Genomic DNA, 17,500 nt, shown 5'->3' with positions numbered 1-17,500 from the left:
CTCTTCCTCTGCGGTAGGCAGAAGTTAGTTGCGACCCCAACCCGGATTTTTCCCGGATTATGTAAATCACTCATAAAAGTCCGAGGCCTGAGTAAGAATTCAGCCTCTGTCGAATGCATTCCAAAGGGAGGGCCAGAGGCCAGGGGATTTCTTCTTTCTTTTTCTTTGGTTTAGGATTATTCATTGGTGTCACCCATCATCTTTGTTTCAGGTTATTTGGGAATAGCGGTGCTTGCAGCGCTTGCGGACAGTCGATTCCTGCGAGCGAACTCGTCATGAGGGCCCAAGGCAATGTGTATCATCTTAAGGTAGCAGTTGCTCCTTCTGTCTTTTTAAAAAGAATCCTACCTTTCCTACGTGGAGACAAAGCATTTCTCCTTAGTGTGAACTCTGGTTTTCTCAAGCTGTAGACACTAAAGGCATCTACTGAAGTTGTAGCTTGGCAGTGATTATTGCATACTTGCCCTCCCCCCCCCCCCCCCACACACACTCACACACCCCACACCACATAAGCACACATGTACTGGTTTCTTTCCCCCTCTAGCCTGATCCAGTTTATTGCATTTGGGCTTTTACTGTTTTCCGGAATCCTGTCGAAGGAAGAAAAACACTAAACCCTAAGTGGCTCTGTACTTGACAGATACTTGCTTAAGAACAGTTTATAAACTTGTGACAAAAAAAAAAGGCTTAATTTGTACTTGTTTTCAGTGGGTTTGCTTTTCCCTTTCAGTGTTTTACATGCTCTACCTGCCGGAATCGCCTGGTCCCAGGAGATCGGTTTCACTACATCAATGGCAGTTTATTTTGTGAACATGATAGACCTACAGCTCTCATCAATGGCCATTTGAATTCACTTCAGAGCAATCCACTACTGCCAGACCAGAAGGTGAATACCTAGCAGTTGCTAATAAGCTTTATTAGAGCGAGTTGGAAGGTTCACCCTGCAAGGGAGTTTCCCTGGGTGCTTGTGTTTTTGTGTGCCCTTTTAAGGAAATGCAGACTATTCCTACGGACAGGCTTCAGAAATAGAGGAGTGTCGATTGATTACATTGTGAATCTGTTGTAGTTAAAAAAAAAAAAAAAAATTCCTGACTTCATTATATCTGTAGCTTCCCTGGTATTGAACGGAGGATTACCACATGCAAAGTCCAAGCATAAAACTTCTGTATAACCAGTTGTTTATCCCACTTGACAACTTTGAAATTCAGGAATACGATGTGACTAGGTTATTGTGGGAGGAAAATTCGGACATTTATGTTAGGAAAAGGGAAAAAATGTCTTTGTCGTGAAAGCGTGATTTCTGCATTAATAAAACCAGTCCGGACACCTCCCTTCCAAACCCAATTTATCCTACTCTTATTGTGAGAAGACCAGTTTTACAAACATTCTGTAATTTCAGGGGAGGGCATTTTTGTTGCCTGGTATACTCCCATAAAATTTGAATGAGTTAAGACTTTTAAAACAACGAAGTTCTGGGTCTTTTAGGTCTAGGGTTTAGGGCTAATCTCTTTGGGCTCCTAATCGCTCCATTAAAGAGTATGTTGATGCACAACTGGAAAGTTTTTGGATCCGAGTTAAAAGTGAAGAGTGAGGAAATTTTATACAGTTGTTCAAATCACTTCAGAGGGAAGATGGCGATCAACAGTTGTCCAGCACCAGCACCCCCCAGGACTGGATAGTTTTAGATCTATTTTAATCTCCTTAATAAGTCCTATAGCTATGCAAGTGAGTGCATTTTGATAACTGCTGTGCCTAATTTGTAACAATTACTGTCAACCTTCAGTTAAGAGACTGTTCATTCCACACTGGCCCAGAAAAGAGTGAAATGTATGACTCGTGCGCATAATTTTATTCACATCATATTTCATACTGATTATGTATTGATGACATTGATTCATTTACTCTTTACAGCGCCACTTGCATGGATATTAAATCTTATTGACCACAGATGAATTTTAATTTCAGATTGGTGATAGATTTTTCCATCAGCTCTGATAGTATGTTTGACTTTTTCATCATTAACCCAGGCAATCACACAGCACTGAGTTATTGCATTGAAACAAAAAGTGCACACTTCACTTGGTAATTCTTTATGGATTTACAATAGGAACTTCATTAATGTCTGTTGTGAGGATCACACACAAAAAAAACAACATTTATCTGCAAATAGGAATTTAGCAAGCTTCAGAAGTCTCAGGAAAAAATATTAGGCTTCTTTGTCTTCTGTAATGCATTTTCTTAATGCCGTGTGTGGGGAAAATGACTAATATTTGAAAACTTTTAACCATTTAAAATTACACTGCCACATTTTAATGCTGATTTTTTTTTTTTAACATTTTTCCCTTACTCAAATTTATGGGATAAGGTTAACTATATTTTTCATTTCTTTATTAAGTGCCAATTATATCAAAATATGCACACTTTGTTTAATTTTCTAATATGAGAAGCTACCTAGCATACCATTTTAAGAACAGAAGTCTGATTTTTTGTTGCAGATTCATCAGTCAACATCCATGAGGCATTTTGAGCTTCTTTAAGGAATGCCAGCACATATAAATACTTAAGATTTTTATGGTTTGAACTGTAATGAAGTGAATCTATAGGGCAGAGTTGAGAATAAGGGAAAAGGTAACAAATATTCTGAGATAACCATTTCAGTTCAAAGGCAAAGCCATTTGCAGTTCTATTTGGCAGCCAAAAAAAAGCAGAGGAATTGGGTAGGGGGGGGTGAGTGGAAAAAAGAAATGTGCTGATTTTGGTTGAAATGGTTGATCTCTTTCCCCTCCCATGTAAAAGCTTAATTTTTAGCAAATTAGATCTTAAGTTTGTTGCTGGTTCTATACCATTTCTTTCCCTGACTTGACAGAGAATAAGAAATGATTGTTAGAGCTCACCAACGTGTAGCGTGAGGATTCAGAGGTGTGGAGACAAGATGGAAAACGTAGCAAACCATGCAGTCCTGAGTACAGGCAATAGCCACATTTGCTCCGGACTCAGTGCAAAGGGCAGATTACAAGCAGGGTCTCACGCTACTGACTCATTGGATACAAGGTGACATAAGTGGAGAGGTTTTAGGGAGGAAAGGTAGAGAAACATCTGGCTTGCATGTTTATAAGATTGCATGTGTTGTGCCTTTCAGATCAATCTTCTGTTTTCCACACCTTTCTCAGGATGGGAGAGGTAGCATGTTCGTTTTGGATCACAGAATGTAGTAGGCAACCAGTAGGCAACTGGTATATATACTTTCTGAATGTTGGAAGCCAAAAATAGACGGGTGGCTTTCCAAAATTAATAGCTTTTAAAAGGCATAGGAAGTATAACTTCAGGATTATGTTCTTGTCAGACATTGGTAAGAAGCTGTGTTTGGGGGGTGATGTTAATTAAGAACATCTCCCTGTTGGCATAAATGTCTCACATATTTGCCCTCGGTGCTCGGCTCGCCACAAGCACAGTCAATTCACAAGGTGGTTTTTGTAAATAAAGGTTTGGGGTGAGCTGAACTTGGTCCAGAGAGATAGTAAACAGACGGAGAGCAAGGGGAAGGAGGTCATGAAGACACACTTCCTGGTGGAATGTAAAGTGCTTTTTGGACCTGGAGAATGCTTTACAGTTATTTTCCCAAAACCCCATGGCATTTCTTTTCTGGAGGAGATGAGATGGGGAGAGATGACAAACGGCCCCACTTCATTATTTTCTTCTCTCTCCTCGTTCTCCTTATTTTTGGTAGGGAAAATTGGACATCAATTTTGGCTGTTTTCCTTCTATTCACTGAACCGATTACGTTTTTAGTGCATGCTGCATGATAAATACGGCCAAGCATCCACTGGCTTAAAAGTAATGAGTTGATTATTTGTACACCTTGTCTTTAAAGAAGGCGGCTAATTGTATAGAAAGTATAGGTCCCTTTAAACTCAGATTCTCCTGAAATTTGTTGCCAGTGTCTGGGATGTGTAGTCTACTAGTTGTTCTACATCATTGGGTTTGGTATAGTCTGAGAAAAAATAATTTTAAGTTTATAAATCCTGTAGTGTCTTGAGTGAAGTCTCAGACCACTAGTGTTCAAGGATCTACAAAATTTTATAGCCTATATCTTTTAAAGGAGGCTTGGCCATCCTCAGAATATTGCCTTCTGGAGAGTTATGTAAATACAATCAGATGTTGTGGCTATTTTTTTTTTTTCTATTCTGATTTTTGCCTGTTCTGGATTTCTTTCTTCCATTCAAGAGTGGCGGTTCCATCTAGAATTTTCTGTGCTTTTCAGTCAAATACGAGCTCACCTCTCTTTAGTTGGAGGAAAATTTAGCAAGTGTTCTAGTTTACGTATCACTTTGCAATTCCCCCGTAGTTATATAATTGGTGTTGTGTGTGTCCATCGTAGAGGACATTTGATGCTCATTTATTAAATATGCTCGCTGGCTGCCGCCGCATCTTTGTTCTGGACAGACAAATTACCTTTCTCACACTGAGCTTCCACTCTGGGGAATTAAGTCTCCACCACTTTAATTAGCTTGGAAGTAGGGGGTTGCAGTTCCTAATAGACTTCAGGCTTTTAGTAAGTTAGGGAAAGGGTGAAACGAGAACTTCCTGCAAAGCTCAAAATGTCATTTAAAAATCGTAAAAACCTAATATATATTATTTCATTTTGGTAATTGCAAACAGATTGTATTTGATGACTGTGTGGATTATCATTTCTCACTCAGACATTGAAGTTAGACTTCCCTTGAACTATGTTTTTTAATTGAGCATAAGTCATTACATATGTTTGATTCATATATTTACAATATTTATGTAATATTAACTGATGTGGCAGATAGGAAATCCTCAGTGAACGGCAGTTTCCGGACATTTGTATGTATGTGAGTGTGCACGTATGTACGTACGTATGTCTGTGTACCTTTATCCATATGTCTGCATACACATGCATTCAGACACATACCTTTAGGTTGAGAAGGTCATGGGGCTATCAGAATAGTAACTGCTAGTATTTGGTTTGGCTTTTATTACATGCCAGGCACTGTTGAGAGGGCTCTCTCTATATTATACAATCCTTATAACAGCCTTATTATCCCCACTTTAGAGATGAGGGGACTGAGACACAGAGTAACTTTGCCAAAGGTTATGCAGTTGAGCATATTAACCCAAAACTTCTTTGCAGGGCACTTGGCTCTGAATGTGCATTTAAGATACCAGTGCTAGGCCGGGTGTAACCCATTCTCTCAAGAAAGAAATTTGCTGGGGATCCCTGGGTGGCTTAGCGGTTTAGCGCCTGCCTTTGGCCCAGGGCACAACCCTGGAGTCCAGGGATCGAGTCCCACGTCAGGCTCCCTGCATGGAGCCTGCTTCTCCCTCTGCCTGTGTCTCTGCCTGCCTCTCTCTCTGTGTCTATCATGAATGGATGGATAAAATCTTAAAAAAAAAAAAAAGAAAGAAACTTGCTTTGTAAGAGAGTTAAGCAATCCATTGTAGAACTTTACACCAGAAACTTTCTGCAAGTCCATTTCTTGTCTCATTTTCTCTGCTAGTAAAACTGCAGAAAACGTTATGCTTTAGTTCTTCACTGCCGGAGTAAGTAGCGTAGAAAGCCTCCATCAAGTCACAGTTGGAAAGTAATCTAATAAAAGAAGATTAGTGAATGTAGAGGAGACAAAAGCAGTCATGTTTGAGTTTAATATCTCACATTTAGCATTTTAGCTAAGATGCCCGTTTTTATTTCTTGCAGGTCTGCTAAAAGGTCAGAGTAATGCAGAATGCGTGCCTTCATCTCAGATTTTGTTCATCACAGGTGGATCCCATGCGTCTTCGGTAGACAAGTCACCTTTGTAGCTAGCACCAGTGCCAGCTCCATGCATCGCACCTTCCTTAGTGTTGATTGCCCTTCCCGCATTTATTGGTGTATTAAAATGACTGAATATGAACATTAAGGACTCCATGAACCTGGGCTAATGGGAGACTGTAGAGAAAATGAAAAAAGATCCACCGGAGGACATCTTTGGGGGGGGGAGGGAGCTTGGGAGGAGGGAAATGACTAATGAAGCTAATTAAAAGAAGCATTCAAATCTGCTTTCTACCCTCATTAACAATTAGCAGGGCACTGGCCAGAGTTTGTACCCTGTGTTTTACCTTAACAACATTCTATTTGCTCTTTGTATATTTAAGTGTTGTAAGGAAATGTGTTTCAATCAAAACTGAACATGAGATAAAGGAAAGAGATGTGGCTTTTGTGATATTCTATCACAGACACTTTTATTGTATCTCTGTAAAATACAATGTATGTATGCATGTAAGTGTTTTCGTCCTAATGTTGCTACTTCCATGGCAAAGGAAAAAAAAAAAAAGAATGGAAAAAAAAGAAAAAAAATTGGAAAAAAAAATCAGGCTCCTAGCAGCTACTGTGTAGAAATTTCCCCCTACTTCTAATTTGCTGAATGAAGAAAAAAAAAAATCTTTTATTTGTGATATTTTCAGAGACATTTGCTCTAGTATGGTGTATTTAAATAATAAAAACTTAAAAGAAAAAATATTCGATGGAGTTTGGATTTAAACACTGCTTTTTTCTCTTCTGTATTTTGGAAAAATTTAGTAGTTTTTTTGTTTGATACCAACTTCACTTTGAATCTTAGGGGTCGAGGGAGGTGGTGTGTATATTTATTTAGCTCTGGGCCAGTAAGGTTTTCTTCGAATTACTTAACCATGCCAGTTTTGGCAAGGCTACAAAGCAATGTTTCTAACGGAGTCCTTTTTATAAGCTCAGAATATTCTGGTAACTTAAGCACTTCATTGCACTTCTCCTATATCACAGTGAATCTTTTGTGTTTACATATAAATATTTGTTCGATTCTTCAGCTGTTCCGTTCATTCTCTCTTCAATAGGAAAGCCTTGGGTATTGATGAAAAGCATGCTAGAGAATGTGGCATAACCATCTTGTTCTCTTCACCGAGTTTATGGCTTTTGAAGGAAATAGCATTTCTAAACCATACCTGTACATATTTTGAAGTTCCGTGAGTTTTTAGGGACCCAGAGCTCTTTTACAACCTCCTCAATGGGTGAAGCAGCCATTTCCTAGTGAGCTTTTAGACTCCTGTGGTCTGCTGTATGATTTGTTTATTTTGCTTTGCTCTTACACTCCTCTGCGGGCTTTGCCTTTCCATATGTTTGGGGTAGGATTTGGATTTCACTTAGTAATCTTGAGATCCTCAGTTGCTAGTTCTGGACAGCAGAGTATCCCCAACAGCGCCTACATTGCCTGCAGTGGTCCCCTGTGGAAAGCGTGTGTAGGCCAAGGACTCAGTGGGCCCCGGGCCAGTGTTAGAAGGAGGAAAAACCAAAAGAGGCTGCATGCCAGGCTTGTGAGCAAATCTCAACTACAACTTCCTAAAACCAGGTGTGTGTATAATGCTACTTGAAATGTTCTCTCTAAAAATGGCATTTGTTTTCTTTTTCTCTCGTTCCAGAAGAGCTTGAAGAACAGGTCCTATAGAGCGGTTCAGTGCAGTACATCCCATCTAGCAGTCAGTTTCCATTTGGGCTCTTAGGCTTTCAGAGTCTCCAGTCCAGGAGGAAGGATCAGTTGCTCAAAACTGTGAACCTCCTGTAGAAGAATTAAGAGGTAGAGGGTTAAAATGGATCCTTCTATTAGAGCTTTATGAAAAGAAAATGCGAGGGAAAAAAAAAAGAGCAAAATCACAGGCGTAACAGTATCGGTTTGAGTTAAATCCTTGGGGGAGTTTCTAGGAACTGGTTCTGGTTCTTACGGTTTTTTTTCCCCCTTTAAGATACTTTAAAGGAATGTGGACTCTTCAGGACAGAAAGGGAGAGATGTGTTAATAAGAATGCAAGCATCCTGTCTATTCTTTTTGGCATAAGCACTCATGTCCCATATAGTGCAGAAATTCAAAGGGGATAGTTAATAACTTTTAGTAAGTAATACAGTGTGGCATTTGGTGATGTGGAGGGCTCAGGTCATTAAAGACTTTAAATGAACTATTATATGGCTGGCTCCTCAAGCACTGCTGCATATTTAATAACGAGCTTCTAAAAGCATTTCTTAAGTTGCAGACCTATAAGATTACAAATGTCACTCATGTTAGTATAATCCACATGCAAGTGATGAAGCCTTCTCTTTGATGTGCTAAATTGGAGAAGGACTAATGGAGCTATGAATATACAATAGAACATATTTAAGTAGTAGTCTTGCTTTAGGTAAAACACTTTCTTGAAACCAGAGGCATTTCAAACAATAAAACCCGGCTCTAATGGGGATGCTCTGTGTGGATAGAGAGCTCCTAAAAACACTCAGGTTTATTCTGATGTGAGCAGTGATTGTGTTCCTCCCCCAACCCCAACGTGGCTTAGGAAAAAAAAAATCCACCAGCTTGTTCACCTTTCATCCATTGCATTTGTGATGTTAGTGAGATGTACTCCATTCTTTTGAAAAGACTTACTTAATATTAACCACATTATAGAGCAAGATGGCCCCCAATCCCTTCAAGCAAGTGCAGTTAAATAAATAAAGCAAATGTTACCGAGCCCTGCTGAACTCCTGATGATAAAAAAAAAAAGTTTATGATAACATAAATGTCTCAATCATGCAAATTGTCACTCTTGCTAATGAAACAATTTTGTAAAAAGATTGTCCTGTGAAAGGGTTTAATGGTTTTTTTTACCTGTCTACTTAGATTTACACATCCCAAAAGGCAGGAGAGCCCAGACGAAGCTCTCTTCCAAACCAAATCGTTTGCCACAAGAAACTATTTCTAACTCTTCGTGATTTATTAGAAAATAGCTTAATGTGTCTTAAAAAATACAAAATGAGAAAACTGTCACACCAAAATGAAGCCTGTGAAATTGTCATCCTCTTCCTATTAACTGTATTTAAATTCTTTATTTTGCTCTAACACTGATATTTGCAACAACTAATCATCTAAAATGAAGCTCTTAAATTAAATGGCTTTAAATGTCAATATAGTATGATTCTAATGTGTACTACTATTTCTATGAAATATTTCTTCGGGCCAGTAAATTATGCAATACTGAGTCCAAGAGCGATATATCAAGGGTCTAGTGAAGAGTTTTCCTGTAGCCCAAATAATTGTATTTCAATGGAGAAGAGGTTGTCCAGAGCCTCCTTCCCCCGGGAATTAGATCCTGGGTGCTCTCTTGTGCCTATGACTCCCTTTGGAGAGGTCGTCAGAGACACAGCATTTACAGGTTGATGTTACTTGTCACTTTGTCACTAAGACTCACCTATTGTCAGTCCAGCCAAGTCACAGAAATGCTTATTGCAGTTAAATAGCAATTTGTTTCCATGAAACTGCAATTAAAGTATTACTGAGCAACCATTTTAGATTGGCAATGCCCTGAACGCATGTTAAGCAGCCAGCAGCTCCCACTTGCAGAGTCAGAGACCCTGCTGGCAGCCAAGTGTGCCGCCTTCACCCAGGTTGGGTATCCAGTTGAGAAGTAGTCGTAGCCCTCTGCTCCCCTCGTGAACACAAGCTGAGAGCACTGACAAGGCAGGGCTGATTTTTGGAAGGTGAACTTGCAACTTAACTCAAGTGAACAGGATTTTCAGTTGTGCAGGAAGTGCTTTATGCTGGTAGATATGTGCCTGTTTCCTAGAGGGAATGTTTTCGAGTTCAGATTGATTCTGCTGAGAATGGACTGCAACTCGGAGGCCTCAGGCCAATAATGTACTACAGGTCCTGACATGTTACAGCTGTGTAAACAGGGCCATTCTATCTCCTAAATCACAACTAATAAAGCGGAGGATGAAAATCAATTGATTCTGTTATAAGTTCTTTGAATGACACTAGAAAGTTGTTTAATGACTCTGTTAGAATGGACAGGCCTGGGTGGAGCCGCCAAAAGACCTATTTTAATCGTCTTTCTTCCCCCCAGAAACAGGGCAGGACAGCCTCTCCTGGGTGCTCGCATCCCCACCACCAGATGCAAACCTGCCTGGGCAAGGAAGGCACCTGAGCTGAACTCTTGCAGCTGATTTAAAGTTCAGGGTCTGTTGAGTGAGAAAGGTGAAGTGCAAAGGTTTTACTGAAAATGCGAAACATTGATGTAAGATCCTGAGAGAGGAAAGGATTTTAGAGGTGGTGTTTTAAAATGCAATTAGCACTGAATTCTAACCAGCTTGGAAACAATCATTAGCTCACGAGAACAGGAGGCATCTCACCTTCCTTCGGCCTAGAAAGCTCCCCCTACCTCAAATCAAAAGGTTTACGTCCTCAACTTTTTCAAAAAGAATTTTCTTGGACAGTGCGTTTATTTGTAGGCTTTCGCCTGTGTTGTTTGAGCTGCAATCTTTTTTTTTTTTTTTTTTAAGTAGGGGGAAAACAGTTTCTTCCTAAATTAATTTTTCATTTGCAGTGAATTGAATGCTTTTAGGAACTGAAAAGAGAAAATCTAGAGACAAACTGAATTTACAAATGAAGATTAATTATGAAAGCTGGAAAGGAAATTGCTTGCTTGGGCTGCGATTGTATACCTTGTACTTTATTTAAATAAGGTTAGGTAGAGATGGGTGTGTCTTAAATGCCGCATATCCCTCCAAGGCCTCCGAGTCCCATTCTGTCATCAATCATGGGCCTTCCGCGTTCCATAAACCTTACGTCTTTAACTAGAATGTGTAATACAATAACTTTATCTTGGAGTTGTGGAGTGCTCTGTAAACGTATTTATGTGTTCACATTTACAATTAACAAGTCCTTAACGTGTGTTATCTCAGTCCTCACAACTATCTTGATGATTGTGGCCTCGATTTTACAGATGAGGTCCTGAAAGTTCAAGGGAGGTGATGTGGTAAGCAGGACCAGAGCAGCGGGACCAGGAAGGGCAGGGGGGCGCATGGGTGCTCTCCTTGGGTGCAGAATTTAGGGGAGTGCCAAAGAATACGTCATCAAGATCATGTTTTAATGCACTCTTTTTAAAAACGAAATTAATGCAAAAACATCCATGGTGAACGAAACATCACAATTTCAAATAAAGGCAGGATCGGCATTACTTCTCTTGACTTTTTACCTCAAGCTCCAACATGGGTAGGCCCTATTATTAAGGCCCAAAGTGCCAGAGCTGCTATTTGAACCCTGGCATTTTAGGGCATTTTGGTAGAATTGCTTTATAAATTGTTAGGCTGCAACAATGACATACTTTATTCTATGAGCTATAACAAGGATTTTCTCTCCCCTTAAAAAAAATGAACGTATTGCATTTTCTCTTTATCCAACCTGGAATGCCAACTCATTTAGATTGCCAGCATATTTTAGCGTTGCTCGAAGAGAAATTTCTTTTCAGTTTTGACAAATCTCAAGTACTTCGTGATGAGTAATTAAGTATCATTGGTAACAACTCTGCCTGCAAGTTGTTGGGGAGGGAAAAGAACAAGACTTCAATAATCATATTAGTCCAGAAAGCAAAATGGATAACTGTATCTAACTATATCTCCTACAAAGAAGTAAATGGTATGTTTAAAATGTTTGAATGGAGCTGTCTTAAGTCTGCTGATAATATTTGTGGCAAATAACAGATCAATGAATCCAGTTACATGAAAGAACATACTTCTATAAGTATAAAAGAAGTAATAGACACAAGTTTTGCAGAAAAATTTTACATGTTCTAGCATGACGTGAGAAGCAGATATATCGTGAAAGAACTAATATTCATATTTGTCGTTTTAAGATGGGAGAGCACTGAAGTATTCAAATGGAACAGATTATACCTTTAATTACATCCAAATACGATTCTGAGCTGAGTTTTAAAATTTTGTTGGCTGTACTTTCTATTTTCCCATTAATTGCTAGAATCCAAAAAGAGCAAAATTTGTAAATAAATTACAATAACACACTGTTAAATCCAAGCTGCCTTTATTACAAAGAGAAAAAAATAGCTAAGAGAAAGATTTCTACTCAAGTTAATAAAATAAAATTTTCTACTCAAAATAATAAAGTTATTTTGATGTTGATATAATGGTTAAGGAAAAAAGGACTTTTTTTTTTTTTTTTTTTTGGTTCAGTTTCCTGACGGGTGGATTTTGGTGCCAAAGGACCAGTTCTCAAAGCCCATGACGTCTGTATGTTATTTCATGGAGTATCCCAGCCCAATGAGTCTGCAGGCTATCTTTTAATCTTTGATTTGCTAGGTGCAGAATGAGACTTTAGTTAGCCAGTATATACATATATTTTTCCAGTCTGAAGACTAATTTACCCTTCTCATTGGGTATGGATGCATGTACATACATCCTCTTCAGGTGTAAGGACCTGAAAAACATGCATAGACCAACACACAATCGATTGAAAACTACAGAATATTGATTGTAAAGAACAAGATATTATGTATCTGTGATGTGTATATTATGACCTAAGCTCATAAAGTGAGTGGATTTCTTCTGAGGTGTAGGCAGGATTTATCCCAGGTAGCGAGGCTGTAAGACCCAAGCTCTCAAACCACCGTACATTCCAGCTTTTCAGCAAATGCCATCCGTACCCAGAGATGCATGATCAGTACAAGCAGTAGCCTGCATCGTGTTTCTCAGTTTTTTGTCGGTATTGTTTTCTTTTCGTTGTTGGCAGGAGGTGGGCATAGACGTTTATAGAATTTATAGTAGATAGGATAGTGTCTTGAAATTCTAGGCTGTAGAGAAATTTCTATCGTGAGAAAAAGGGAGTAGGGAAAATGGAAGGAACACTTGCCTACATAAATCGCTCTTCAAGGGAGGATTGAGGGGCTGGAGTTTCACCGCAAACTGGGGAGAAGGCCAGCCTGGCTTCCCAGGCACCCTCACCACACCCCCACACCCCCCTTTACATGGTTTTGTCTTATTTCCCTACCGTCAAGAGACCTGCTTCCCCACCTCTACAGGATGCTGTTGCTGTGCGTGGTGAAACTCAGGCTATGTTTGAGTGTCGGGCGAGGCTGTGCAGGGCTCGGACATCAGGGCGGTTCAGACACTCGCAGCACTGGCACTTTTCAAGTTGATGGGATATAGCATTTGGTGACACGTCACAGGTGTGTCACGGAGGGCTGAGGTGAAATGCAAATTGCAATAGGACAAAAGCAGACTCGGATGTTCTTGATGGAGTTTGGGGTATCACCTGGGCAAAAAACATTGCCCCTGGTTGGTTACAGCTACAGCCGCTGGAAATCGAGCTCCTCCCTTCTCGAGAGTGGAGTGGAGCCCTGGGGCCCGGAAGTGGTGGAGGGGGCAGGTGCGAGTTTTCTGATTTGCTACTGAGTGTACCGGGCAGATAAACAGGCTTGATTTTCAAAGGACAAGCAGTCCTGAACGGATCTCCGACGCGGAGGCTGAGCCAGGTCTTCCTGGCCTTGGGTGTAATTCACCAACTCCCATCAGTTACCTCATGCTGTAAGCAATTGTTTTTTTGTTTGTTTGTTTTGTTTTGTTTTTTACCTTCTCTAACTAGTAAAATGTGTTCTAATTTTTTTTTTTTTTAAAGGGGGAATAGATTCTGATTGGCTTTGGTGCTCTTGAAAGCCAGACAGTCTTTACCCTAAGCCAAGTAAAGGTGTAACTGTAATATTTTTCTCTGTAAGTTGTGTTTTTTTATATCTATATATATATTTTTTTTGCCCAAGATTTGATTTCCAACAGGCCCACCAAAGGATTCTGCCTCTGGAATCCCCTAATTTTGCATGCAGATGGCATGTTAATGAACTCATTACTGTGCATTTTATCCAACTCTGGACAGATTTGTGACATTATTTTTCAAAACAAAACGGGGTTAGGCAGTTGGTTGGTTGGGTTTGATGAGAATTGGGTGACTAAGTTAAAAAAATATTTCCCCAAACACTGCTCAGGGTTGCTGCTAAACATTCTATAAAACTATCCCTATCCCCTCCAACTCCCCCCCCACCACCCCCAGAAAGATTCTTTGATTTCTTCACATTCCTGGGGACTTATGGAACTGTGGGCCTTCCAGAAGGTGTGTGGCCCAATTCCATTCTAAAACTAAGTAATTCTGGGCTTTCTTTTTGATTCCCTGAGTATCTATGGGCATCTTGTGTATCTCTTTTAGCTTAGGTTCTAAGCATCTTAGCATCAACTAAGGGAGAGGCATATCTTAAGGGGAATGCTATGAAAATCAATGATGGGATATTTACCCTGTATTCTGTGCTTTGCGATTTTTAGGGTGAAGGTACTCATGCCTCCCCACCCTCCCCTTTGATTTTAGAGCAGGTAATAAAGAACATATTGCTCTTGTATTGTGAAGTAAGCACCAAACTGGGACTCAGGAAACACTTGGAATTTAATTCTAGTCCTGAAGGGAAGTCAAAGGGAACCTGTGATCACGTTTGTCTTTCCAATCAAATATTAGCCATGGGCCAATCATTTATTCTTACTATCTCATTTTTGCCCCATCTGTTAAATAGGAGTTTACTAATCACAGCTCTATGTGCCAATGCATTAGATGAGTCATTCAAAGGTAGAAGGGCTTTATAGTCTGAGGATGGCACTCTTTGGATTGTAAATGGTGAAATAGAGAATATAGTCGCTTCTCTGATTTAAGGGTTAATTATAAGACCTTCAGTTTACTTTGAAAATTATTATAGCCAACTCATGCCTGTCTTCTCTAACAAAGGGGAATAATAATGTAGATTAATTCAAAACAACGGATCACACTCAACTTATTTTTGGTTGGGAATATAATATGCAATCCTTTTATTTTTTTTTTAAAGAAGTATTTTTTGAGCAGTGTTTGGTTCATAGAAAAATTGAGCGGAAGGTACAGAAACTTCCCCCATACCTCCCGGCCCCACACATGCTGCCCTCCCCCATGATCAACATCCCCCACCAGAGTGGTACATTTGTTACAACTGACGAGCCTACGTGGACACATCATAATCACCCAGGGTCCTCAGTTTACATAAAGGCTCACTCTTGGTGTTTTACAGTCTGTGGGTTTGGACAAATGGATAATGACACGCATTCATCGTTACGGTATCATATAGAGTATTTTCGAGACCCTCAAACAACTGTGCTCTGCCTATTGATCCCTCCCTTACCTCACAACCCCTGGCAACCACTGGTCTTTTTGCTGTGTCCACAGTTTTGCCTTTTCCAGAATGTCAAATAGTTGGAATCACACAGTATGTAGCCTTTTCAGATTGGTTCTTTCACTTAGTAATATACATTTAAAGGTCCTCTATGTGTTTTTAATGGCTTGATAGCTCATTTCCTTTTAGCACTGAATAATATTCCATGGTCTGGATGGACCACTCACCTACTGAAGGACATCTTGGTTGCTTCCAAGTTTCAGCAGTTAGGAATAAAGCTGCTGTAATTATCTGTGTGCAGGTTTTTGTGTGGATATAAGTTTTCAATTATGTAATTTTTGGAAGCAAGGTAATAATGCTTTTGTTAGGCAAATGTTACACGACATAAACTCAGACCAAATGGTGGTGGAAGGCAGCTCAGGAAGGACATGAACACTTATTAAACAATTATGTATGGGCCATACATTTCTGTGTCATCCTCGGCATACAACGTGAAGATGTTGCTACTCCTACATCTGTAGTTGTGGGAGCAGGGACTTGGAGAAATTAAGTAACGTGCTCAAGGTCATCAGCTAGTAATTAGAAAAAGGTGAATCCAACCCCAGAGCCTTATCAATAGGTTCTCATGGCCTTGTATAGGGGAAAGTGTAGCAGGATTAAAGCTTTACCATAGCAAGTCCCCTGGTTGGCAAGTCTACTATCAGATAATGGAGTTGATACTGTATATTTAAAACCATAGCAAACTTGTGGATGTTAAAAATGTTTGATTGCCCTTGGAAAAAGATACTGGTCTAGGTACCATTATTTACGTATGCAAATAGTCGTCATGCCCTCTTGACCACACACTTTCCTTCGAAAGGCTAATAACCTTGAGTTCTCATTTCGTGGCTCTTCGAGGAAGGAGAAGGAATTATCATTTGCTATTTGTCTAGTAATTCAATTAGAGCTAACTCTTATGGAGCTCAGCATTGACATGCAACAACTTGTTCATTTCTCACAAGAAACCTGTAAAGTCAGTTTTACGAATCCATTTTGCACACGTGGAAACTGAGACTTCAAAGGGCTGGGGAGCTTGCCTCGTTATGCTCAGTACACGGTCAAGTTGACAGTCGAACCCACGTGTGCCTGAAATACGCCGTTACGTGCCAGGTGCTGTGCCTCATTTAACTTTTGTGACAGCCCCGTCCATGGCATTGTTGTCATTTTACAGACGGGGAAGTGGAGGTTCTGAGTGTTTGAGCGATGGTCCTGTTGTGCCCTGATCCAGAAGGGGGGCCCCCTCTGCGGGGTAGCTCAACTCTGTTGAACCTCTGCTGCTCCTTTGTGGGATACACTGGGGAGCGGGGGAGACGTCTAACCCTTGGACCATTTGTGTCCTCAATCTTACAGGTCTTCAGAAGCACTTTGAAATTATTTTCTTCACTATCTAGAAATTTATCAAATCTCATTAGCTACTGTTAAAATAATGTGAGTTGAGCTCTGGGTTGGTTAGCATATTTTTCCTTTACATTTTCTAAAACTGGCCGCAATTGTGAGTCACTCTCATTTATCAAAGGAGGCTCGCTATATCTGTAGCATTTATTTTTTCCATTTTCTATGAGGCAAACCTTGGCTGGAACATATTTTAATTTCATTTGACCCACTTTACTCCATGTTGCTTTGGACAAGTGCAAGTCTCTTCTGAATTTGCTTATGGCCTTTGCAGGGAGGCGAGGTGAAGATCGTGGACATTTGCAAACTGGGTCTTCAAGTCTTACTCACACTCAGTAGGTGGATTTAAGGATAGAGATGTAGATTCTGGTGCAGTGGTCTTTAACATATGGATTTAATGTGGGTTCGATAGTTGTGGAATTCGTTAGCTCTTTCTCTGAAGCTGGAACTGCCTCCTCTGTGTAGCTTTTTTGGGTTTCCCAACTACATTTGAGATTCTTCTACTGGATTGAAATAATTTATTTTCTAAACAGAACAAGAGAGCTCCTGGAACACAAGAATGCATCTCATTTATTTCTGTATCCCTGCTATGAGAAGAGTGCCTGGCATCAGTGGATCTTTGTAAAATGACTGAATAAACAACTGTATGAATGAATGAATGCATGCATGAATGAATGAATGAAAAGATGGATTACCTGCAGGGTTCTGGGTTGATTTAGTTCTGAACCACTGTTATCTCTTTCCGGGCAGAGCTGCAGTCCTCCTGCCTGATGTGAAAGGGGTGGAATTACAGTCTGCCCTTAGACATCTTTGACTTCTGTTGATTACAGCCAGGCCCTTAAAATGATTTTTACCCCAGTGACCCCTGGGTGGATCATCCTTCATTCCTAAGAATGTTAGCATCTTTCCATCCTGGGAGCTATACACTCATGACAGGAAATGTGCCCACATGTAAGAGGTCAAACACTGGTTTTCTAGAAACCACATCCTAGAAGCTGCAGAGCCTCTTGAAACGTATTTTTGGACTACTTTTACAATTTGCATTATTTT

The 17,500-nt window shown here is 40.0% G+C and overlaps 1 protein-coding gene across 3 annotated transcripts in view; it reads left to right on the top strand.

The window, feature by feature from the left end:
- Positions 1-6,520, top strand: part of LMO4 (LIM domain only 4) — a 17,380-nt gene extending 10,860 nt beyond the window's left edge. For all 3 annotated transcript variants that reach the window (XM_038541460.1, XM_038541463.1, XM_038541462.1), the window contains exons 3-5: positions 212-308; positions 731-886; positions 5,720-6,520. In XM_038541460.1, the coding sequence (XP_038397388.1) occupies positions 212-308; positions 731-886; positions 5,720-5,728 (262 nt within the window). In that variant the 3' untranslated portion in view covers positions 5,729-6,520. The remainder of the gene's footprint in view (positions 1-211; positions 309-730; positions 887-5,719) is intronic.
- The last annotated feature ends 10,980 nt before the right edge of the window (positions 6,521-17,500 follow it).

The sequence above is a fragment of the Canis lupus genome, chromosome 6 (assembly GCF_011100685.1).
Source record: "Canis lupus familiaris isolate Mischka breed German Shepherd chromosome 6, alternate assembly UU_Cfam_GSD_1.0, whole genome shotgun sequence".
In the NCBI taxonomy this organism is placed as follows: Eukaryota; Metazoa; Chordata; class Mammalia; order Carnivora; family Canidae; genus Canis; species Canis lupus.
The sequence above is the reverse complement of the archived record's forward strand: the minus strand, read 5'-3'. Positions and strand labels throughout refer to the sequence as shown.